The following is a 26,759-nucleotide window of genomic DNA, read 5'->3' on the forward strand; positions in this document are numbered from 1 at the left end:
GGTTAACTTTCTTGTCTACCTCCGGATCCCTTCTTTACCTAACACAAGTAAATAAGGGTGTCTGCAAAGTGAGGCCAGGGATGTTTATTCAGAAGCTTTAATAGATGAAGCAAAAAGTGAAATACCTGTCCTTCCAGAAGTTTCTGAATGTACAACAGCCATTCCTTGTCATTTTCAGCATCTCTCTTCGTCTTTTCAATTTCCTAAGGAAGATAAACACAGACACATTAACTGATATGAACTTACTCATTCTGCTAGAGTCTAGGGGCTCACTATGACCACATCTATAGGAATATCAACCAAGAGTGCCTGACTCCTCCAAGGTGGAATGTTTAAATCTATACTATTTATTTTTTGTATTTAATTTAAAAATATTTATATACAAGTGGAAGATGTAGCTCTGTTTATTTCATAGTAAATTAGAAACATTTTTTTCAGCTTTCACACTGTGGCTCAAAATAGGGATGGATGGTAGTGGAAAGGACATAACACAGTAAAAAGACAATGGAGAGAGGGCTCAGTGGCTAACAGCTGCTATTGCAGAGGCCCTGAGTTTCGTTCCCAGCATCCATGTCAGGGGACTTACAGCAGCCTGCAACTCCAACGCTAAGGACCCAATTCTATCTTCTCCCCACCTCGTTCCAGAGCCCCCCTCTCACACACACAGACACACACAGCCCCATCACACGTGAAAAACTAGAAGCATTTGAGAAACTAACACTCACTGAAATTTACTACGTGTCAATCGTCACACTAGGCTCTTCACACAGCCTCTCATACTTTTAACATGAATTATTACAATTGGATGCTGTTTAAAGAACATAATTCAGGCAAGACACTGTACCCCTTAATCTCTAAAAGATGTATAGTTCATTCTAAACACACTCTGGTCTGTAATTAAGCACAGAGAATACATAGACACATTTAGAGCAGTGTATTGTACTCAAGTTCCCTTTATTCCCAGAAGGGTTTGCAGACTGTGCGGCATCTGAGGCCACTGGCAGAGTTTTCATGTATCAGACTGCATCAGCTCAGAAGCAGGAACCCGGCTTCACCACAGACGTGTTCTCCAGTGTTTGCAACCGTGAGGAACCTTTTCTAAGTCACACACGTAAAAAGAGACAACATCCCAAAAAGCCAGTACAAGCAGTAGGGATAAATAACCTCTTCTCTTTGGACGAATACGTTGCTCAGCCTGGATATAGAAGGGAGGGCCTTGGACCTTCCCCAAAGCAATGTGCCTTACCCTCTCTGAGGATTGGATGGGGGTGGAGTGGGAGGGTGTGTGGAGGGAATGCAAGGAGGGGAAGGAGTGAGAACTTGGATTGGTATTTTGAAAAAAATATAATAATAAAAAGAGAGACAGCATCATCTAATTTCCTCATTCAAATAGAGTGAGATTTTTCTAATTTACAGCCATGAGAGAGCATTCTCTTAATAGAAACAACAGTATTCTGTGTTCCCAAGCATGTGACTTGCACCCTCGTGTGTGTGTGTGTGTGTGTGTGTGTGTGTGTGTGTGTGAGAGAGAGAGAGAGAGAGAGAGAGAGAGAGAGAGAGAGAGAGAGGGAGAGAGAAAGAAAACACATGGCCACAAGCGCATATACTTTCACATGGGTTCACCATCAATCCAAACTCTAATTAGGAGTCTGCACCTAGCATAGCCAAGGCCCTTGGCTAGGCACTGCTGTCTCCCGTGTACCTTGTTTGATCCTACATGTGATAATATTCTTTTACTTCCATGTCCAGAGTTAGGCAAAATGTCACAGATGCTGGCTCAAATGCGAGACCGGGAAGTGGGGAAAGTGTGGCTCACCATCCCATTCACCCAAAGGATGGAAGTAATCTCTACAGAATTCCTTTGGATCTTTTCCAAAGATTCTTGGCAGTTAAGTATCTTTGCACTATAGATCTTCTGTGCAATAAAAATCTCTAAGATGCTCAAGTGGGCAGGCATCTCATAAAGGATGGTCTCATACAAATATTTAAACCTATTGCTTTAGTTCATCGTTGAGCAAGTATTTACTGGGATAATCTTGGTATCATCCTGTCTTAAATTTTCAGTCATTAAATAACTGAAGACTTCTAACCTCAGGAACAAGCATCCTTCATAGAGCTAAAGAATACTATAGATAAGAGCATCATTCCTCCAGGGCCCACTGCTCAACAGGAGTAGATTTTAAAACACACATTTTAAAACAATAAATATTTTCAAGAAACAGGATTATCAAAATAATTATAGATTCAACCAAGAAAGCCAATAAGTTTGTTGCCTAAAAAAAAAATCCCACATAAGAGATTTTTTATCAAATTAATGGTGGCTTGCCTAAAGTAAGTCAGTCAAAGTGGTGACTTAGGAATAGTGATGTCTGGGGAGGGGAGGGGGACTCAGCAGTTAAGAGCGTCTGACTCTCCTGCAGAGGATGCGGGTTGGTTACCAGCACCAATGTGGTGGTACATCATTATCCATAACTCCAGCTCCAACGGTCCTGATGCCTGCTTCTATCACAAGGTATGCATGTGGTACAAATACATACATCAAGGCAAAGCACTCACATGCACAAAATAAAATAGATAATTACTGCTTGATATGGTGGTACAGACCCGTAGTCTGAAAGGGTCAAGAGGCTAAAGCAGGAGGATCACTTGAGTCTAGAAGTTTGAGACCAGCCTGACCAACATAGTAAGGACTTTGCTTCAAAACACACACACACACACACACACACACACACACACACACACACACTGACAAAAACCCTGGCTACAAGATCTATAACATGATTAGTTAAAGAGAATAGAGGAGACAGGAAGAAACAAGAAGACTGACATGTATAACAAGCAACATGAATCTTCCGAATTCCTTCTTATGCCTGTTTTCCTCCCCTGTTACATATTGGACTCATTTCTATATTATATATTGAATTTCTATAAAGGCATTGAGTTGGTTATACGATAAATACATTTCTTCGACAACTTGACAATAATCCCATAAAATGAAATTCAAATTATAAAACAAACAATAGATTTAGATAAAAGTGCAGAAAGCTTTATATTAATGAATATGTAAGTTATCTTACCACTTCATCTTCTGTGTCCAGTATTTCCTCGAGGTCTGATCGTGAAATGTTCAGTATGGATGCTGCCAAGGTCTGTGCTTTATGGGTTGAGGTTTTACAAGCATGTCTGTTTCTCTGCATCTTCTTAAGCTCTCTGATTTGATGTCTGGTCCTATGGACATCACTTTGTAACTCTTTGACCAAAGCCTTAAACATATTGGAAAGAACATGGGTTCATATGAAAGTCATAATGAAGACAAAGTGGCCAAACCATAAAAATGTGACCATACTAGCAAATCATTTTTATTAAGGTTACCATGAATTTATTTATTTTGGAAGAGAATTGACTGCTATCTACTCATTTCCATTATGTAATAAAAACCTCTCTTAAATCACCTCTTAACTACCTTTCTTTATTAAGAACTGCTCTCTAAACTCACTGTTAGATATGCTTACTGGTGTCTGGTTGGTCAAGCTTGCCACCTGTTATCACGATAGAGCACACTTGAGTTAATGAGATAGTTCTACTGATCTGTAAACATACTATTTGCATAATAAATATAATAGGTCATTGCGTGGTGGGTTTAATTGTTATACAGCTGATGAAAGATGGCCACTGAAAAAGTCACTTCTGTAATAGTTTACAAAAACTAGACATTCTTTGGAAAAACTTGAGAACAAGTAGAGTAACAGTACAATTAAATCATGCAGTGTAAACAGGGGAGAGATGAAAACATAGAAGGATACTAGAACAATGCTACAAACATCTTCAAGTTCTTCCTTTGAGAAATCAACAAGTGCTAGCTTATGTCACTCCAAGGGCAAATGGGGGGAGCACATTTTACTTTGTATGATCAGAGTTCTGTGTTCTGTGTGGTGATACAAGTATAGCTTTGGGAGCCCAATGCAGGTGGTAGGTATATTTATGGTTGGCCCCTAAATACATTGTCATGTATATCACTAAGTAAAGATGAATATTTTTAGCTCTTCTGAGATCAAATTGCAGCACAGTTAAATACATATATCTTAATGGTATAGTTTTATGAATTTTTACTAAATGTAAACTTTGGCTAAGCTATACCCAGGTCAAAGTAGATAGCATTTTCCTTCTGTTATGGCTTGGATCCCTCATAAGCTAAGTAAAAGTGAACACTTGGTTCCTAGCTAGTGTGTTTAGGATGTTACAGAGCCTTTCGGAGGTAGAGCCTAGCTGGTGGAACTCGTCCACTGGGGGCGGGATTGGAGGTTACAACCTGTCTCTAATCCTCTTGTCACTCTCTCTTCCTTGGCCCCTGGAGATGTAAGATGCCTCTGACCCGTCGTCACAGCTGTCAAGAGCTGTCACAGCTAAGCCTTACCACCAGGATACAGTTGAACCTAGACCGAGAGTCCAAACAAAACCTCTCTGAAGTTGCTTCTTGTCAAGCATATGCCATTACTTAAACAACTTCATTCATGTCCTTTCTTGGTTGCGGTGCTTTGAATGTAATTGGCCCCCATAACCTCAGAGGAAGTGACACTATGAGAAAGTATGGCTTTGTTGGAGTGGGTATCGTCTTGTTGGGGGAAGAGTGCTATTGTGGGGGTTGGCTTTGAGATTTCCTATGGTCAGAATACTGCCCAGTGAGTCAGTCTACTTCCTGTTGCTGCAAGATGTAGGACCCTCAGCTATTCCTCCAGCACCTCCTCTGCCTGCACACTACCACACTCCTCAGCATGATGATAATGGACTGAACCTCTGAAATTGTAAGCAAGTTGCCCCAATTAAATGTTTCCTTTCTAAGAGTTGCTCTGGTCATGGTGTCTCTTCACAGCAACAAAATCCCTAAGACACTGGTTAATTTCTAGTCGGTCAGTTTTCCTAGTATCATTTATTGAAGAAAGTACTTTCACTGTCACATGCTTTCCTTGTCTGTCACTTACTAGTTAATAATATAGACATAGATTTCTTACTGATCACTCTACTCTGTTCAGTGGTTTATGCTTTTTCTTTTATGTCAGTATCATGAAGGTTTGATTACTGTAACTTTGTTATATAGTTTCAAACCAGAAAGTATAATATCTCTAGCTTAGCTCTTCATGCTCAACATTGCTTTGTTAAGTTAACATCTTTTGTGGTTTCATCCAAGTTTTTCCTATTGTTGTTCAAATATAATAGGACTATTAATAACAATTGTAGTGAATGATTATACATAAGTGCATAGACATACATGCATACACACACACACATATTAGACAATAAGACATTTTAACAGTATTTGTCCTTCCAATCCATGAACATTGCCTATTTTCCATTTATATTTTTCAATTTATTTCATCAATAACATTTTTCAGTTAAAAGATTCCATTTTCTTTCTCGGTAAGCTTTATTCCTGGTTTTTCCTTTATTGTTTTGCTGTAACTGTAAATGACTATTTTCTCATTTCTGTGTTAGAGGGTTTGTTGTTAGTGTAGAGAGACAGAACTAAATTTTATATATTGGCTTTTGGAACTATCAGACACTATTGAACTCATCTTTTTTGAGGAATAGACCTATGTTTTTTTATGTCTAAAACTGTGCAATCCGCAAACAGAGATATTTTTACTTTTCCCTTGTGATTTCTATAGCTTTATTTAAGCCTTTGCCTTGGTCTTGATTTAACCGAAAAAAGCATTTCTGTAACTTATAGGTTTTATTATATAGAAATCTCCTCACTCTAATGTATTGAGTTTTTTAAAATAAAAAGATATGAAATTTTATGAAATTCTTTTTCTGTATCTATTGATAAACAATATGACTTTTCTTTTATTCTGCTAATTTAGCATCTCATATGACCCATTTCAACTGGTTTTATGATGTTTTTAATGTGGCTTGCCAGTACTTTGTTAGAAATTCTTGCATCTATGTTTGAGAGATACTGGAATTTAATTTTCCCCTCACCATGTCCTCATCTAACTTTGCTTTCAGTGTAATACTGACCTTGTAAATGAAGTTTGGAAGTGTTGTCCTTTTTAATTTTTTGGAAGAGTTCAAGAACTGGCATTAACTCTTCTTTAAATGTTGGCCAGACAGTGGGGAAGCCATATGGCACTGGGATTGCCAGGAGGGTTCTGATTACTGACTCAATTGCCTTACTTGTTCATTTGGATATTGTAATCCTTCATGGTTCGATCTTGGTGGGTAGTTGATTTTCAGGAATTCTCATTTATTAAAGCTTATCTAACTTCTTAGCATATAATTGTTCAGAGTATTCTCTTATGATCCAGATCACTTCTTGGTTATTAGTCATAATTTTCTACTTGGAATAATAAATCTTTCTCTTTTGTTTTTCTTAATTAGTCTAGATAGACATTCACCAATTTTATATTTAAAAAATTAGCTTAGTTTCACTGATCTTTGCTTTGTTTTCTATTCTTTTTACCTGAATTGTTTCTTTCCTAGTGCGTACTAGTCTCTTCCTCCTATTAACTTCGGGCCCAATTATTCTTTCCCTTGCTCTTCAATGTTTAAAGTTAGACTGTACACTTGAGAACCCTTTTGTTAAATTATTTACAGCTGTAATCTCTCCTCTCAAAATCACAGTTTTTGCATTTCATACATGTAATAGGTTGTGTTTCCATCCTCACTTGTCTCATTTTTTTTATTTCTCTCTTCTTTATAATTAGTCCTATTAGCTTTTGGGGCCAAAATCTTACCTTCCACATATTCATGAATTTTCCTTTCATGGATGGTTTGCATTTTTACACAAATAAGAGTTAGAAAAGATGCTTCCTATGACTTTAACCTTTTGAACTTTTAAGAGTTGTTTTTTGTGGCTTCACATTTGCCTGTCCTGTGGAAGGTTCTGCATATGTCTGTGAGAACCACATGGTGCTGATGTTGCTCAGTTCTGCTGCTTATGCATTCACTGTTCAGAGGGGCTACCGCTGAGAGGGTCACCATTCTTCTTTTGGTTTCTTTCCTCTTCTGCTCTTAGTATCTCCATTATATACTTAGATGCACCAACGTTTGGTGAACAAATATTTATAACTGTTTTTGACTTTTCCATTTTGAGTGTTTATTAACTCTATCAAGTTATAAACTCAGCCACTTACATTCTCATATTTGTATGGAATATCTTTTACTATCTCTTCATTTTCAGTTAGGTGTGCCTTGATAGCTAAATTGAGTCTTGTATGATCACTAGATCATACTTTCAAAACGAAAGAAAAAAGAAAAATCTGTTCAGCCACCAGACACCTTCTGATCAGAGTTTAGTCTATTTACATTTAAAATAAATATTATCGGGTAACATATTTACTATTTTCATTTTGTTAATTGTTTTATGACTCTTTGTTCTACTATCCATTATTCTTTCTTCCATTCTTGATGTTTTCCCTTGACTTTTCTGTTGTTGCATATGCTTTGAGATATTTCTTCATCTTCTGTATTTCCACTTTAAAATTCCTTTGTCAATACTTTGTGGCTTTCATGAAATACTTTGTAATTGTAGCTTCCTATTCAGCTGTTAACAGCATGGCAATAAGGATCACATAGAGATGACACTGCTCATTGGATATTACGATTTACAAATATGTTTCAATTATATATCTAAGAGAAAAATTTTATCATTTAGTTTCTAAGTGCTTTATTTTATGCCATAATGCAAAGTCATTTTTGCAACCCTATTGGTAAAGCTTGAGAATCCTGACTTGAGTTTGTTTCAACTTTATTACTTAGAGTTCTTTATCTCCACTTAAGGAACTCTGGGCAGCATTCCTAGGGAGGCACAGACTCTCCATGTCAGCTCACTGGGGCAGCCTTTGTTGACTACAGTATTCTTGGCTGGCAGTTTTTACTTTCACTATTTGAAAACATCCCATATTCTTCTGATCATCAAGGCTTCTGTGAGCAGATTTTGGCAGTCTTATGGGTGTGTTCTTTCTTACAGGGGATTCTTATATATGATGTTTAACAGTTTCTTCCTCTTCCAACATTTTCTTTGTGTATGCCTTTGACAATTTAATTATACACTCCCTCATTTATACCTTTTGTGCTCAGTCTTTTGGAAATATCTTTGCATCTATGAATCTGCACACCTCTCTTTCTCCAAATTCAGGAAGGTTCTGCTATTATTTCTTTAAATAGTTTTTATGTTCCTTTTTATCTGTTCTAAAATTCCCATCATACATATATTTAATTTGATTGTGTCTCATAAATCTTATGATTTTCTTCACCTTTTCATTGAAAAGCTCTTTATTTCTCTGTGTAATTTGAAATGACCTATCCTTCAGTTCAGGGGAACTTCTTATGCTTTTTGGAATATCCTCCTGAAGTCTTTTATTGAAATTTTTAGTTCAGTTTTATATTGCCTCTGTAATTATTTTTCTCCACAGAAATGTCTCTGTAATTGATATCAGCCATATTTTCTTTTAGTATAACACAAACATACACACATGCACACACACATCTATGAGTGCACATACACTCCAATATATACATATAGCACATAGACATATACCAATACATGTGTTGTATGTGGTACACGCACATGTGTATGAGAATGTGTCTGTCTGTGTACATGCATGCAGAGGTCAGAACATGACTCCAGATGTCTTTATTGCTGTCCTATTGCCTTGAACCATTGTCTTCCACTGAATCAGAAGCTCACCATTTCTGGTAGGCTCTGTAAGGTGAGCTATGGGACTTGCCTGTTTGCTGGCCCTCAATGTACAGCATGGGCCACTACTAACGGGTGCTGGAGATTACACCCAAGAGCCTCACACTTGCAGAACAAGCACTCTTACCCACTCAACCATTTCCCAGCCCTGATATTTTGTCTTTATAAACACCGTTCATATAGAAATAATAATATATTCCATTTTGGAAAATTTTTAAATTTGAAAATCATATATTAAAAGGAAAGAATATGAATAACACAGATTAATTTCCTCTTCAATATTTACATTTTCTGAATACATTGTTGCCACTGTAGGATTCCTAATTTCATCTGTTCCCTGTCATGTTATCTTGTACTTCCTTCATTTATCTGAGAGGACTTATCTGAATTGCTCCTCTGCTGGTAGGTGTCTCTTTGTTAAGTCAGGTGGGTGGGCTTTCATTAGTCAGTCGGACTGCATCATGTCTCCCGACTTCTCACGACCCTGTCAGTTCCTTTAGTGTTTTCATGTTTTAGGAAGAAACCACTTAGACTTCACGGATTGCTTTTGTAAAGAAAAGCATTAACCAATCAATCCAGAAGGGCATGCATTGGCACCAGTGTGTGGGGTGCTTGTTGTCAGCATCTCTTAGTTTGGTAATGATGCTACACATTCTTTGGGGTCAGGGAGGGCTGCTGGATGGGTTTTGCATTCAGACATAGTCACTCGCTGGGATACTGACTGCTGTTAATTCTAAGCTACAGGCCTTGTTCCTTGGCCATGTAGTTCCAATGGTTAGACTTCTAATATACAGGTTAGACTTGAAATATAGGGCTGGCTTCTGATTTGAAAGAGCAAGGTTGCACTCTCTGGTCACATGTTGTTGGTGGGTAGATTTTGCATTCAAGTGAGGTTGTACTGGTCCCATAATCAGGCAATGTCTCAAATGCTCCACACTTGGATCGATGGAGTCACAGCTTTGTTTTCTATAGGGACAAAGATTCTGACTTTACTCTGTGTTTGGTCAGGTCATTATAGGGTCTCTCAGTCAGGCTTTTCTGCAGATGGGTGGGGTTGTAAATATTACACACACACAATATATAATTCTGTGTATAAATATACACAGGCTGACAGTATTTCTTTCCTTAAGAGCAAGACCACCTAACAACAACAACAACAACAACAACAACAAAATTTCAATACTAACCATAAGGAACCCTCTTTTGAGTTGTTGGTCAGAGCTGTCCAAAAGACTTCCAGAACATACAGCCTATTACCGTTGCCATTGGTTATCCCCCAAAGGTGGAAAGTAACTCCCTCCTGCTAAAGACACCAAACACTTTAGAAACAGGGCCAGAGACCCCTGAACTGACATTGAACTAAATGCCTTCTCCCTGAGGACAGGCTTGCATGGTACCAGAAGGGGCTATGTAAGCTTCCAATGGAATGAGCCACCCAACAGTCCTGCCCAGCTATGATGTCTGTGAACTACTCCAACAATCAGCATAGCACAGGAACCCTATGGTACAGATGTAGCACACGTACCACTTAACAAGAGATAAACCATGACTGGTACTGGCTTAATACTCAGTGCTGGTGAAGTCATGGTTAGGGAGGGGAATCTACAATCATTCATATATAAACTAGTATAATCCCTAACAAAAGGTGATAAACATGTGTCCTTAACTCACAGATAGGCAAACAAAACAAGCTTAACAACACAAAAAAATAATTGATCATCCAACCAGAACTGAGCTAATGAACTGAACAAACAGTTCTCAAAAGAAGAAATACAAATACAAATTACCAAGATAAATAATTTAAAAACATATAAAACATCTTTAGCTATCAGTGAAATGCAAATTAAAACTTTTCAGTTTACAGTTTAAAGGGCTCTCATCAAATGTTAGCAGGGCATGGGGAAATGCAGGAATTTAAACCTGTAAAGCTACTATGGAAAGCAGCATGGTGGTACTTCAAAACACTTAAGATGGAACTACTCACAGCCTGGAAACCAAAGTAAATCCTTCCTTCCTTCCCTAAGCTGCTTCGGTCAGGCATCTTGTTGAAGCAACAAGAAAAGTAATATAACTCCCTAGTTCTAATTCCTTTGTCTTCCTTTTCTAGCATCTTATATTCAATATTAATTTTCATATTCCCACACATCTGTTTGAAACTATCTTAGAAAATAAAAGTTTTAGGGCCACCTTAGTCCTAAATCACAGAATTTGAAAATTTTTAGGTAGATATATTTAGGTAGAGATATATTTAACACTATTTTGTTAAATCATAATTATATATACTATATTCATGGTAGATAGTGAAAATAATTTTTGCCTTTATGAATTTGTTGAGTAAAGATGTAAAACAGCATTTGAGAATGCTGTAGATAATTTGAAAAGAAAGCATCTTTATATTTTGTCTATTTTGAATTACTCATTCTTGAGTATACTATAGAACAAACACACTCTGGGAAAGCAGGGTTTACTAGGATCTCATCAATTTCTTTGTGTATTTCCACACTTCCTTCAAGTTTTGCTTACTATGTTGTTAGGAACATGTTAGGACCACTTTCCTATTTGAAAATTAGCCAATAGCAATATGAAATACTTCCTTGTCCTTCATGATGCTCACCAATTGTCCCAGCATCAGAGGACATTTTCAAATTGAGAACACTTCCTTGGACAGACATGTCCACTTCCAGCTAGTCTGTTTTCAGTTATGACGATGCACTGTATGTTCAGGAAGCAGCAAACTATTATAGTGCGCTCTTAGTATATCTAGTTCTCTGGCTTTATTTTCTTAATGTTTTCTAGTCTTTCTTCCCCACAGGCCTTGACTGGATTAGCCGACAACATACGCTCTTGAGCTGCACCGTACTGATGACTGACTGCACTTTCCTTCCAGTGAAATTCAATGTGGGGCAGGACCACTTGGAGACACTAGAGCCACCATCCTTATCATGGTTTCCTGAAGAAATAATGCATTTAAAGCAGCTTTTTGAAAATTGGTGAAGAGGCTTGAAATCCTGGTTCTGGCAGCCCAAGGTGGGGGATGTGTCAGGTGATTGGCCTTCTTCTCTAGGAGAATCCCAAGGTGCTGCTAGGTTGACAAGAAATTCAGAAATGTACCTGTGTCTCAACAGTATATAAACAGCTTTACTGAGGTATACTTTATATAGTTTCAAGTTCACCTGTTAATATATTCGTAATAAGAACTTTTCCTTTTCAAAGCTCTAATTATCCTACAGTGAGACACAGATTAAGTGTGAATTTGGGGTGAACTTTATTACAGAAGTGTTTAACACTCATAATTAAGAGAACAGATCAGTGCCTAAGTATTAAGCATTGCAAATATAAATGTAAATTTGGAATGTTCGACAAACGAGCACACTAAAGAAGAAGTGCATACGCACTGAGCACCTACTGAATCTTCCCAAACAGAAGCACACACTGATAATGAAAGCATGCCCACTCTCCAGCTAAGACTGCTCTTCGCTGGTATATACTTTTAGTTAACGACAACAAAAGCTGAGAAAATGGTGCTTGGCATATGACTCTCACATATGAGCACATTAACAAGCCTATATATCAAGGCTGACTCAAACTGAGCAAATACTTCTAGAAATTTCCCTCGTGTGTTTTATCCAGTTATTAGGAGAATTCAAAGCCTCAGCTCTGCCACACATATCCAGCCCAGATGCTCAAAGCACTTGATTTCACCCCAGGGCAAAATTCCATATTCAAGACTAGATCTAGAGCAGATGGCCACTCCACCTCTCCCATAATCTGGTTGTGCCCTACAAATAAACGAAAAGACTAAAGGGAACACAGATTCCACAACAGGACCAGAACAAACATTAGTACTATTAAAACTACTGATAATATTTATTAAGTAGTTTAGTGTACATGATATCTAACAAGCTTTGTGCAGAATGCATTGTGATTATGATCTACATAAGAACTATATATAGTTATGAATAGCTCTTGCCTTTACAGTTTTAACAGGAAAAGTGGCTATAATCCTGGCACCATGTATATGTGTGTCTGTCTGATCAATTCCTTAAGAATGTAATGAGCCTTATTGGTTGACAGTACTATAAAGAAATTATTGATAATGTCCCTGCCCCCAAGGTGGCTATATAATATACCTGAAACAAAACACAATTGAAAAAGTTTATAATTAGATTTTAACTGTACACACCATAACATATTGGAAGCTAACTATTCTCCTACCATCACTATCAGTAATAATAGTTCATGCTATTTGTCAAACACCATTATGAACTTTTAGCTATGATTTATTCAAACCCTAACCCCATGTATGCTCTATTATTATAATCTTATGGAGAGGGAAACTTAAGGAACAGAGAATTATATTAGTTTTCTGAGATCACAACGCTAGTATGGAGCAGAGGTGAACTCTGTCCTCTTGGATACAAGATTATAGGAAAGATCCATACAGAAGAAGGTCCTAGCTAACTCTGAAAGGGGATACAAAGATAACAGGTCCTTCTGGGGGGATGTAGACTTTAAGAAATGTCAGTAACAAAATCAATATGGGTAGAAGTTGGAAAACAGTGAGAAAGAGTAGAGTACAGATGCAGGATAATGTTCAGTTTTAAAATGTCTAAAACTGATAACAAGATAGTTTAGATGTAATACAGCTAACACAGAAGAGTGGGAAGTCACAGATGGTGAGATATCTGAGTTGGTGGCCCCTGAGCAACTCTTTCAAGTCCTAAGTCACCTGTGTAAAGATGAGAAGAGGCTGGTCCCCCTTAACTAAGACCCAACTTCCCAGTCTTGACCAATACTTCTGTATTTGCCTTCTGGTAGCCTTTGATTAATAAAACTTAAAAAGAGACATGATGTTAGTATCAAGCACACACCATCATAAAATGCAATTAAAACAAATTTCAAATTAACCATTGGAAATTGGGAATTTTTAAGTTTTAAATGATAAACAGATATGGTTTTGTCAATGGTTAAGCAGAAGGCAATGCTTCTATAACTTTCTGCACAAAAGTCTGTGTACCACAGGTGTGCCTGGTGCCCTTGGAGGCCAGAAGATAATTTCAGATCCCTTGGAACATGATTTACAGATAGTTATGAACTTCCTCGTGGGTACCCGGAACTGAGTTTATGCCCTCTGCTGATAAGACTAGTGCTCTTAACTGTTGAGCTATCTCTCTAGCTCCCATTTAAAACCTTTGTCCTATTCACTTAATCTGTCAAATGCAGATTTGAGGTTCTACCAATTGGGACCATGATTCAGTGGGTTCAGGGCCAATATTGTGTATTTTGTTTAAGCACAAGAGATCACATGATTGTGAAGTTGGTGATCTAAATACTAAGTGTCTTAAATCAAGTGTAACAATTCTGAAAGAATACTGCACATGGGCTATATGACACCCTCTGTCGAGATAGGCTATCCCTGTGCAGCCAGGCTGGTCTGGACCCTATGTAGACCAGACTGACCTTATACTTAATAGAGAGCCTCTTGCTTGTGCCTCCGGAGTGCTAGGATTAAAGGCATCAATATGCCTAGCCTATATTATATTCTTTAAGATGTTATTCAAATTAAAAATCCATGGATCTGTAACAATCTCAAATTCATTTATCAGTTACATCATTGTCAGTTAGTACAAAAGGACCAGTATGTCACCTTTAAGGATCAGTATGTCCTTGAGTAGCTGGAGTTGGAGGCAGCTATGGGCAGCTCAGTGTAGGTGCTGGGAACTGCATTTAGATCCTCTGCAAAGGGCAGCAAGTGCTCTTAACCACTGTGCCATCTCTCCAGCCAACAGAGTGAGGTGCAAATGAGTGATTCAAAATATGGTGGGTCATGGCAAAGAAGGAAGTGAATGGTAATATAACATTATAGAAAGTCGTTTAAAATTTTATTCTATGAAGAGTTCATAAGTGGAAAATGCACACCTACTGAGGCAATATGACTGCCTTCAGTGTTCCCTTTCAGCCCTGCTTCTGCATTCTCGATGCTGCCTTTCATGCCATCTGCAGGGAGAGGAGGAGAAGGAGCCCTTGCTCAACAAGGACTGAAAAAGAGAGTGAAATGTGGTTGGGGGTGGGAGGAAGAACAGGCTTTCTTTCCCACTGCAAATCATTTCAGAGACAACACTGAAGGTCAGGAGGACTACCATAAAGATTTCACATTTCCAGTGCAAACTTAATTTAGTGATCATTATTACATGCCTGTTCTTTTCGAGATACTACAGTACATGCTGTGGAGATACAGATTAATAAGACATTGTTCCTGCTACTAAGGACATCACCATGGTTTAGCTAGCAGTGAGAGATGCTTACTAACTACATGACAACAATAAAAGACACTGAATGGAGTAATGGACACTGCACAGGGGATTAAAGAGGGCAGAACCATCACAGGCTCTCTGGCCTCAGGGACTGCTGGTTCTGAATCCAGAACATCTCCTCAGCTGCTACAGGTAACGGAGGAAGGGTGCTCAATGCATCTTCCCTTCCTCCAGCAATCACCACTTAGTAGGTTGTTTGTGCAGCCAATTCATAAATCTTTCTGGGTTTCTTCAGAGTTTAGGTAGCATCTAGATAATACAACTGGGCCAGCACGAGTGTGCAGACATTTCAGTGGCCTTTATGTTCGCCTGTTTTTGCTGTTTCACTGGCTTAACTGAACACGAAAGTATCTTTGTCCTTGCTTGGGTGATTTTTAAACAGGGTGGAAATGACTTAATTCATTTCAAATCTATCTTTATTACTTGACTACTATAATTTCATTATTAAACTAAGAAAGAAATATTAACAATGGGGTGAATAATTTTAAACAAACCATAAATTCTGTTACAGAGAAATTTTGAACATTGTGTCTATGAGGTAGGAGGAAAGGTTTTGTGGATTTGTGAAGCATGAAGAAAGCCAGGAGCATACCTGTAATGTTCATGGGGTAGAGGCAAGAGAATCTGCAGACTGAGCTCAGCTCAGCTGTATATATATATATATATATATATATATATATATATATATATATATATATATACACAGTGAGATCATTCCGAACAATAACATCACTACTAAAAGCAAGGAACTTGATGTTTCTGCCAAATCCTCAGGAGGAGGACAAGGCCTCTGCCTGAAGTAAGTGCAGGTGAGTAAGGCATCAATGGCTCAAACCTTCACAAAGGTGGTGAACTCTTCTAGTTTTTCATTGGCTGCCAGCAGTTTCTTCTGCGCACCTTCCAGGACCTGTTCGCTCTGCAGGGCTAAGCTTTGGAGCTGTTCTGATGCTGCTGTCTCAATCTGTGCCATTGCTGTTTCTGTTTCATTTATTTTTGAGATGAGGAGACTCAGCTTAAGTTCCTGCAACAGGTGACATTCACAAAATAGAAAAATATTTCATAAACATAGTAGGAACACAAGTTATACAGCTCAGACAAGAAAAAGGTTTCATTATTCTATACTTGCAAATTACTTTTATTTGGGGTAAAGGTAATCCTTGTTTTTCTTTACTTTGCTAATAAAGCACAATCATTAACGTAAAAACAAAGTCTGGTGGTGTCTCACGTAGTGATATAATGCTGTCTAAAATTATGTGGTGTTATCAGCAGTTCATGTTGATTTAGGGAGAAAAGGGATGACAGCATTAAAAATGAGAATTGTTCCCTGTATTTGAATCTCCTCCTGAATGTGCAGAAGCATACCTTTTTATCTAACTCCTCTTTAGTTTTCTGATACATCTGTTCATATTGTGCCTTCTCCTTCATAGCAACATTAAGTCTTTGTTTTAGGGAATCAACTGATATTTTCTTGTTGGAACATTCTTCAGTTAGTGTCCTCACCTGCAGTACAAGTGGAGAGGTGATTACTGTTAGTAAATGTGTTAGTGTAGTACCGTGTGTTGTTTCCTCAGACACTGAGTCCAATTGTATTCACTGTCTCAACAATTCTATCAAATTCAAGTGGCCTACTTGTAGTAGTATTCCTGTTATGAAGAAACTAACAATTCTTGAGTCAATAACCAAACTAAAATGTCATAAAATGCATGATATGTATAATAGAATAGTAGCAACTTTCTTTACACAGCTCAAAGAACAACAGAAGAAATGTTTTCACTTGGAATTTAATGCCACTAAAGAAATGATCATCTAAATAAGCTCTACCGGAAATGACTGAAGGGAGAGTGAAGTCAGGGGGCTGAAGAGAGGGCGCGGTTGAAAGACCGTGTTGCTCTTGCAGATGACGCAGCTTCAGTCCCCAGGGCCCACATGTGTCAACTTCAGCTCCAGGGGATCTGACACCCTCTGTGACCTACATGGATACCAGGCATGCATGTGGCACACATACATACATACAGGCAAAGCATCAATAGAAATAAAAAATGGAAAGCTTTTGCCCATTGCATAGCATTTAAAAGAATTTTAAACAAACCCTTTTTAGTTTAGGGTCATATATTATATAACTACCTTAAAAAAAAACCTCCTCTCTCATGTATACTAAATTAAGTGTATAAAAGAAAAAAATATAGTTTTTAAGGGCATTAATAAATAAACAATTCTAAGTAAAATAAACTAATTTGGCATAATAGTTACATTGGCGCATTAACCTGATTTTCTCCTTATAAACTGTAGGTTTAAATAATGTAAAATAATAAATAGGACATCATTATATATAACAAAATTTCTAGAATTTTTTTAAAAAAATTAAATGTCTTCCTGCAGGACAGCACACAAACAGGCAGACTTTGTGTGTATTATGTGTGGAATTTTGGAGTCTTAAATTCTCAAACAAATAAAAATAGCATAACGTTATAACTGTCAATATAAATCTTGCAAGTATTTTACATAGTTGTTTAGTACTGAATATTTATGTTAAAATTAAAGCAATAAAAATAATTTCTCAGCAAACACAAAAAAAACTGGCACCTTTTTTTCAAGACTTTCTAACATTTCATTAAAACTCTCATTGCTTTCGGAATTTACTTTCTGTCGAAATTTCAAGTCCTCGATCAGGTGTCTTTTCATGGTTATATCTCTCTCCATTCGAGATGTCCTAGAGGAGAAAAGACTTTAACAGGGGTAGAAATATCCTGACACACTGTATCCATGGTCATGCCTACTGGTAGTTTTGAAAATCTGATTTTAATCCCACTATGTTAGTAAAATAGAACTGCATTGAAATAAGTACCTAAACTGGGCGGTGGTGGCGCACGCCTTTAATCCCAGCACTCGGGAGGCAGAGGCAGGTGGATCTCTGTGAGTTCGAGGCCAGCCTGGTCTACAAGAGCTAGTTCCAGGACAGGAACCAAAAGCTACGGAGAAACCCTGTCTCGAAAAATAAAAATAAAAAAAAAAAAAAGAAATAAGTACCTAAGTATTATGTTTTGTTAAAACTCATAATCTGCTTGTGAACTTGTTACTATTACATATTTGCATTATAGTAAAAGGATGATTAACTGAGATCAATATAATTTATATAATTTATAAAAACTTAGATTATACTTAAATTACATTTTTGAATTGCTTAGAAATAAAGTGACAGAGATACCCAAAATTCTAGCGATGTTATGAAACAATACTGTAATTTGGGTAAAATTGTAAAATCTTATAAGATGCAAAGGAACTAAAATTAGACACTGTTTAACTCAGTAATTGCGATTGAACTCACCTGTCAGTTTAGGTTAAGATGGCGATTATTATAAAATGGTAACTTCAGTGAAATCTACTCCTCATCTTGTAATATGCTGAGGATCTGAGTGACAACAGCTAAGAAGAATTAGATCCTTTTATACATAGCTGTTATTATAAATTTCTGTATATTGAGTTATTTTTCAGAGGACCTTCATAATTTAAGACTATTGGATACAAGTGTAGCGCCAGTGGACAAAGGACCCAGGACTCAGTGTTTTCCCCTGGACTCCTCAACAGTGACCACTAAGCAACACTGCCTTTGATCTCTAACCTGAGGCATTTTCAGGTAAAAATAAGAATGTATTTTATTTGGAGGACTTGGGGAGAGAGGGCTTTGCACTGTAGCCCAGGCTGGTCTCAACTTTTTGGCAACCCGCTTGCTTCGGTCTTCCTCACACTGGAATTATAGGTACAAGCCACTACACTCAGCTATCAATCCTCTGTCTAAGTTTTATTTATTAATATCATGCTAAGTATAGCCTCACTCATAATTCTGCCTACAAGTAGGCAAATGAGAAATTTATCAACGGTGTGTTCTATCTAAACATATCATCGCATGAAAGCTTTACTAACGTTGCAAATGCAGAGAAAGAGGAACACTTTCACTCAGCATGAAAGGGTATTTAAACTCCTTTAAAATGATATATACAAAGGAACCCTTGCTATTTTATAAATAAACAAAACTTCCACATTTGACTTTGGCTTTATAAACCTAGGAATTAACTCTAGACAAGTACCAATCTATATAATCTCTTAGTTTAAGAACTCACAATTGTAGATTTATTTAAAGTCATTAATTTATATTTATTTCAATTATGCTAAGTAAAATCTAGTTTTAGTTTTAATATTTTACTCGAATTAAAAATAGCTACCAGATGGTCATCAATCATGCTATATGTTGTAGTCTTTAAAATTCCATATTATGTAGGCTTAGACATGATCTTAAGGGCTGGAGAGATGGAGCAGTGGTTAAAAGCCTTTGCTGCTTGCTCTTCCAGAGGACCTGGATTCACATGACAGTTCAAAACTGTCTGTAGCTCCAGTTCTAGGGGATCTGATATCCTCAGACAGATGCACAAGCAAACAAAACACCAATACACATAAAATAAGAATAAATAAATCATTACAAGTGTTCTAAGAAAAACCCATAATCTTAAAAAGTAAAATTCTGTTGTGAAACACTGGCATTGTTTTCTCGGAGTGGACTAGTAAGGAGACAGGACAACCACTAGGTGGCACCAAATACAATAGATAGAAATAGGAAAGCCTACTTTTCATGCATCTCCTTTATGTGATCTTCTTTCGCTAGGAGTTCCAGTTTCAGAGACTTCACATTGGATGACTGTTTAGTGAGCTCATTAGTTGCATTCTGGAAAAAATAAATAAACTTCATTTACCTTTCCATCTTGATCCAAGACAAGAGGCATTGCTTTGAGAAAGAGTGACCCATTTGTTTAATTATGCTAACAATGACCAAGATGTACTGTCAGGATTTTACTTGTTTTTATATTTCACATAAGGATAACATATTTATAGCAAAATTATTATAAGGCCTGCCAGACCATACAGGAATATGAGCAATAGTATAGGACTCAAACATTTTAGTGGGAAATAGGAATTGCTGGGAGTAAAATGAAATTATGTAACCTAGAGTATTAAAGGCTCAGTAAGATCACTTAAAATAAATGATAGATTTACTCACAAGCTGTAATGAATTAAATTTTACCACAGAAAACTTGCTGCTCCCCTACAAAGCATGGCAGCTGTTTGCCAGTTCTTCGGATCTGGTCTCATGTTTGAATTGCTTTCACCAAGAGAACATGGCTAAAGCGAAGTTTAAACTTCAGCCCTCAAAGCCTGGGGGCTTCTGCCTTTGCCATCCTGAATCACCTCACAGGAAGGCAGTTTCAAGGGCACACGAAGGGCACTGAGGTGCTGCAGCTGACAGCCAGCTGAGCGCCTGAGAGAATCGGGTGTGAGGGCTGTGCTGCATCTTCCAGCCTGGCACACAAACACTAAGAATGCAAACATACGACAAGCCCAGGAGTGAACAGGAAAGAAATGATGCACACTAAATTGTAGTTGGCTAAAATGTGAGACAATCTGTTCAAGAACGCTGGATGAGCAAATCTTATTAAAACTGCATTCCACTTTGCTTGAACTTACTAAAAAGTAGTATATTATCACTTAAGGATTTATTCACAGTTACTGGATTTTTCAAAGTGGATTGGGTATTTGAGGCGTTCCTTGTTATTCACACCTAGGGATCCGGAAGCCACAGTATCAAAACAGCTAGCTTGCACCTCGACTTGAGTTTCAGTTAAAGATCTAATCTGAAACTCCACTTAGTCTTGTTGGTATTTTAGTTTACCCATTCATAAGATGTTAATACGTACTCAAATTAACACATCTGTTTCTAAGTTCAGAAAGTGTAAAACAAATAGAAAATAATAAGCTGCAATTTAAAAATAGTTAAACAGAAGTTACACTAATATTTCTTGTGTGTGTGTACACTCGTGCACGCGGTGCCTTTGTAGGCGAAACAGGATAGCCTGCAGCAGGCGGTTCTTTCCTTCTGCTATTTAATTCTTGGGGCTCAAACTCAGGACATCGGGTTTCTATACAAGCATCTTTACTCTGAGCCATCTCATCAATTTCTCACTAATAGTTCAAAATTACAATAAATTATTTTTATTATAACTATCCCTCAATTTAAATGCTTGGTGATAATTTTTTTTAATTTGAAAAGATGATATTATTAAGGTAAATACAAGTTAATTTCATCAGACCAACTTTAAATGTAGCATGTGTAAATTTAAATTTTCAAATAATTTTAATTTTATATGAATTTTTAAAACTCAAATAATTCAATGGGGCATATTGCATATTTATAGTGATATGTAATATTTATAACATTGCCAGAATAAATTGCTTCAAAATAGTGAATTTGACAAAAGATTAAAACTGTACTTATATTAAATTCTTTCTAAAAAACAAAACAAAACAAATCATTCTGGAATGATCCCTAATTTAGTTAATAATATCCATGTGAATTATACACAGTATATTACTAATAACCACACTATATAGTGTCACACGGCCTTTAGAGACTATTGTAATATGTTTACTTTTATTCTCAATGGTCCCCTTGACCTTTTATGTTCCAATTTTATATCCATACTAACATTTTCACACTTTGTTTTGTTTTTATTTTTGTTTTTTGAGACAGAGTTTCTCTGTGTAGCTCTGGCTGTCCTGGAACACACTCTGTAGAAAAGGCTGGCCTCAAACTTGGACATCCACCTCTGACTCCTAAGTGCTGGGATCTCTCTCTCTCTTTCTCTCTTTCTCTCTCTCTCTCTCTCTCTCTCTCTCTCTCTCTCTCTCTCTCTCTCTCTCTCTGCTCTGCTCTAAATATTTCTTCCTAAAACATCCATCCTGTTCTTTAATATGCATGTTGAAAACTTGTTCCTAAAGACACAGAAGAGGGAAAAAAGTCAACACTTTCATCTTGCTCTTCTGGCCTGCAGACCCTTAAGAAAACCAACGTTTTGGTTTGTTTGTTGGTTTTGAGACAGGGTCTTACTGTAGCTCTGGCTGTACTGAAACTCAGCATGTAGACCAGTCTGGCTTCGAATTCAAAGAGATCCACCGCCTCTGCCTCCAGAGTGCTGGGATTAAAGAGATCCACCGCCTCTGCCCCAAGAGTGCTGGAGATCACAGAGATCCACCGCCTCTGCCTCCAGAGTGCTGGGATTAAAGAGATCCACCGCCTCTGCCTCCAGAGTGCTGGGATTAAAGAGATCCACCGCCTCTGCCTCCAGAGTGCTGGGATTAAAGAGATCCACCGCCTCTGCCCCAAGAGTGCTGGAGATCACAGAGATCCACCGCCTCTGCCTCCAGAGTGCTGGAGATCACAGAGATCCACCGCCTCTGCCTCCAGAGTGCTGGAGATCACAGAGATCCACCGCCTCTGCCTCCAGAGTGCTGGGATTAAAGAGATCCACCGCCTCTGCCCCCAGAGTGCTGGGATTAAAGAGATCCACCGCCTCTGCCTCCAGAGTGCTGGGATTAAAGGCGTGCGCCACAGCTCTGACTGAAATGTTAAAGCCAGCTAGAAAATAGTGGTATTTTCTTATAGCAGTCTCAGTAAACTAATTTGAAAGAATATTGAAACAAATTTTTAGTAGTAGAAAGTAATACATATTTAAATTTCTTCCAGAAAAATATCTATACTAAAACCTAAAACAGGATGAAAGTAAACATTCTCCTTTTTCTCTCTCGACAGTGAGCTCAAACGTCCAGACTCCAGCAACCACACAGCTGCTCATGCCTTCTATGCTTTCCCTTTCTGTCTCACTTCCCTTCTGAAACTAGGCATATTTATTTATACACAGGTAAAAGTATAATGCAAATATCTTATCTCACAGATACTTATATGAGCAAATTATGTTAGACCACATTTCAAATTTTAATTGTTGGAACATTTGTAGCAAGCAAAATCAAATATGTCAAATATAGCTCAACTTAAAGTATTACAACTAAACATATTTAGAAGTCAGATGATACTGGCTCTACTAGTATATTTTATCTTGGTGAAAGTTAAACAAGACTACTTAGCCTATATAAAAGAACTGTAACTAAACATCTCTACAGGATATGATTAAAGACAAGTGTATTGGCCCCATCTTCAGGTACGTGAAGCCTAAACACTGAAACAATTTATAAACCGTATTTATATTCCTGGGGAAAACACATCTTAAGAGAATGCACATGCTCTGAAAGGTGTATAATTTTCCTTTACATTTCTAGCATGTTCTCCATGTAAAAACCGTCTCAAGGTGCTGTCTAAGAAGGAGCTAAATTAATGGAAGTTTCATGGCTGATTATTACTAATGGATAGGGTAAGCAATGGTTGACTTACATTTTTACCCTAATTTATTCCACGTAAACCCAGCTTAAAGCATCATACTCCTAGCTGGGCGGTGTTGGTGCACACTTTTAATCTCAGCACTTGAGAGGCAGAGGTAGGTGAATCTCCACATTCAAGGCCAGCCAGGTCTACAGAGTGAGTTCCAGGACAGCCCGGGCTACACAGACAAACCATGTCTTGAAAAAATAAAACAAAAAAGCCATACTCTGAGAATAGCTACACATCTGTTTGACAGTGTGCTACCCTACTGCTTTGCTGCAGCCAGTTATCCTAACTACAAATCTCTCAATGCATCTACAGCTAGAGTTTCCCCGCCAGTGACGCTTAGCACAGCCATGGTGCTAGATCCACGGTTGTCAGCTTCCAGCCAGCAATTCTCTCTGAAGAAAATAATTAAGGATGCAAAAATAATCAGTTTCTTTTAAGAAGCAGAAAAACAAACTTTCTGTTTTAAACATAGATCTTATTTCTTACAATTCTATTTAAACTAAGTTGAGCCTCACTTTTAAGTTACTGCCAAATTACCGGAAGTTAGATATAATTCTTTATGAACAAAAAGAACTCTGATTAGGAGTCCCACCTCCAAGCTTATCTTGCTGTGGACAATTAGAACAATCCCTCTTTGTGGGTTTTGTTTGTTTGTTTTCTTTGTTTCCTTCCCATTTCCACACTTGTCTTATTTGCATTCTGATCTCCAACCAACAACTAAATAATTAAATTAGTAGCAAACATAGAGGAAAACAATTCTTATTTTCTTGCTACAATATGTTTGAAAGGCTTCTGTTCATCTGGACCAAGATGTGGTGAGCTGAAGCACGATTAAAAACTCAGGGTCAGAAATTGGGGTTCAACCTGAAGATCTGAAAACAAAACAGCCAGCCACTGGCTCTTACCTCGACCTCATACCGAGACTGTGTCTGAGAGCTGTCTTCCCCTGTTTTATAGTCCTCTCTAGGGCTGGGACCAAAGGCGTGCACCACTGGGATTAAAGGCATTTACCAGATTTCTATGGCAACTAGGGTGGCCACCGGGATTAAAGGTGTGTGTCATTGTGGCTACTGGCATTAAGGTGCGTGTTACCACAACCTGGTCTGTAAGGCTGACCAGTGGGACAGCTTTACTCCCAGATCGTCAGGCAGGCTTCGTTTATTAACATACATTTGAATTGGCACTACAGTGAGCAGCCAGGAGTTGAAGATTAGAGTAGATCGTGGCTGCTTTCCATGAGCTCCTAAGGTAGGCCACGGTGCTTATTAGTCTACGAAAAGGAGAAAATCAAGTAGCAACAGAAAGAGAATCCTTGAATGACTAAGTCAGATGCAATATTCATGCTTTTGAAATATTTTATCATGGTGAGCTTTACTGAACTAAATTAGAATCAATTAAATAAACCTTTAAGGATTTAGTGATTCACGAGATGTTTTTGTACCTAGCATACTGTATAATCACCTTTAGTTTACACTGCAATTGCTTCATTTCCAAATCCATGCTCCTTGAAGGACCCAGTGTGGTAACACGTATCTGTGGGGCTATTACTCTAGAAACTTCTTCAGCCAAGCTTGTGATGTCAGATGAAGACTCCAATTTCTTTAGCAAATCTTCTTTTTCTTTTCGAAGTCCAGCCAAATCAAGAGTAAGCTTCTTTAAAAGAGAAAGATATGAAGGTGATTAGAGCTAATCTATGATTGTGAGTATAAATTGTACAGGTTGGTCTTTCTCATGGTGCCCATTGCTTTAGTTTCACACACACGAGCGAGCCAGACGTGCTCAACACAGATTTGCCAGCTCTAACTTCTGGGCGGCTGTACTTGTTAGGAGTCAAGCTGGAGCAGGACAGGAGAACAGATGTTAGTGTGTATTCCACTGGGTAGATCTTACTGCCCTCTGTAGCAGCCAAAACACTTCTCATTTAGCAACAGAAATGCAAAGTCCAATTAGCAGATGAGGCTTGTTAGGGCTGTAGTTAAAATAAATAGCATGCAAACAAACTCACTCAGTTTTATCTACTTGGTTGATTATTGATCATCTTAACTGTAATGTTGAGATAAAATCACGCTGAACTTCCTACATCTGACATTTAAAAGCATATTGTTGTTAAATCAGGCATTGTGACTGTTTCTAAGAAGGAGTGAAGAAATACCACCTTAATGTTTGTCCTTCTCCTTTGTCAGTCTAGTCAGCAGAACAGCATCAAATTGTACAAGCAGAACAACTCGGAGCACTCTGTGAGTAGCTGCACCATGTCCCCCCCCCCCCCCGAAACCTTATAAAATAGCTGTCTTACACAAGGAACAATTACACAAAATGATTCTGAGCTCCCTCTGAGGAAAAGATCCTTCCTTATTATGAATTCCAATTAGGAGTAGAAAATGATGTTGCCAACAAGTTAAATTGTACGGTAATATAAACATGTGATATGCTATATTGAAAACTATATGTAAGCACAACTTACAGAAACTCTCCCAATACATTCATGTTTAAGTATGTCTTCGTATATATCAGCACACACTGTAAATATGAACATTTAATACAATAAATTCACACCCAGACTTTCAAAGATTTGACAAAAGAATATTGGCAATATGTTTTAATAGCTTAAAAACTATTTGGCCATATTTTAGCATATGATCTTTTTACATGGTTCTATAGATATTTTAGGACATGTTTATTTATGAATTGCCCTTAATAATTAAATTTAAACTTGAACTCCATTTTTTTAAAACACTGGGACTTTTCTTGGTACAATCCATGCTTTAATCCTAGTTCCTCTCACTAATTCTCTATGTCCATTCAATGTCCAGTTCTCTATATTATGAAATATTTATTTTCATTCTTCTGTCTCTCACTCAATGCAAACTTTTATATTCCACTGACACTACAGCTAGAACTCTTCTCCCTGTTTCCCCACCCCCAACCTTCTCCTACCTTCATGCCACTTTTCCCCTACTTCCTAAACCCACACTACGTTTTTACCTCCTCTGAAGTTCCTACCAGGGTACTTCATGCTAACAGAATAAAGTTCAGCTGTTTGTTAAGAATAGAAGATTTAGCTTCAGTTTGTGTTCCAGTGATGTCACCTGAAGACAGTTTTGCCTACTCCACCCCAGGTCTGCCTGCCACCGTTGTGAGAGCACCTTCAGCCAATAGCTTCCCCATCTGAAGCTCAACACATAGTACTTAGCTTAGCTGCCTGGTGCCTTTAAGGACAACTTGTGATCTTTTTAACAAAAATTTTGTTGCTATTTATTTATCTTTTTATTAAGCAAATCAATGTTTCTATTCTCCTAGATCCCACAGCAAAATGCATTTTCCTCATCTGTGAATCCTAGTATATTAAATATAGATAAGAATGGGTCTTATTGGGAGGTTTTGATAGAGGTATATAATGTATCTTGTCCCCCTCCCACCAAATCCCATTCTCTTCCCAACTAGTGTCCTATCTGCTTTCAGGTATTTAAATTAATTAATT

General features: G+C 37.6%; 1 protein-coding gene across 2 annotated transcripts in view; it reads right to left on the reverse strand.

The window, feature by feature from the left end:
* Positions 1-26,759, reverse strand: part of Cntln (centlein) — a 257,955-nt gene that overhangs the window by 12,976 nt on the left and 218,220 nt on the right. For both annotated transcript variants that reach the window (XM_041651057.1, XM_041651056.1), the window contains exons 19-25: positions 24,740-24,931; positions 19,629-19,726; positions 17,593-17,719; positions 16,372-16,509; positions 15,845-16,030; positions 3,078-3,263; positions 126-203 (exon numbers count right to left, since the gene is read on the reverse strand). In XM_041651057.1, coding sequence (XP_041506991.1) covers positions 126-203; positions 3,078-3,263; positions 15,845-16,030; positions 16,372-16,509; positions 17,593-17,719; positions 19,629-19,726; positions 24,740-24,931 — 1,005 coding nt within the window. The remainder of the gene's footprint in view (positions 1-125; positions 204-3,077; positions 3,264-15,844; positions 16,031-16,371; positions 16,510-17,592; positions 17,720-19,628; positions 19,727-24,739; positions 24,932-26,759) is intronic.

This window comes from Microtus oregoni, unplaced genomic scaffold (genome assembly GCF_018167655.1).
Source record: "Microtus oregoni isolate MIOR12 unplaced genomic scaffold, Mior012 000005F_ref0000423, whole genome shotgun sequence".
Classification (NCBI taxonomy): Eukaryota; Metazoa; Chordata; class Mammalia; order Rodentia; family Cricetidae; genus Microtus; species Microtus oregoni.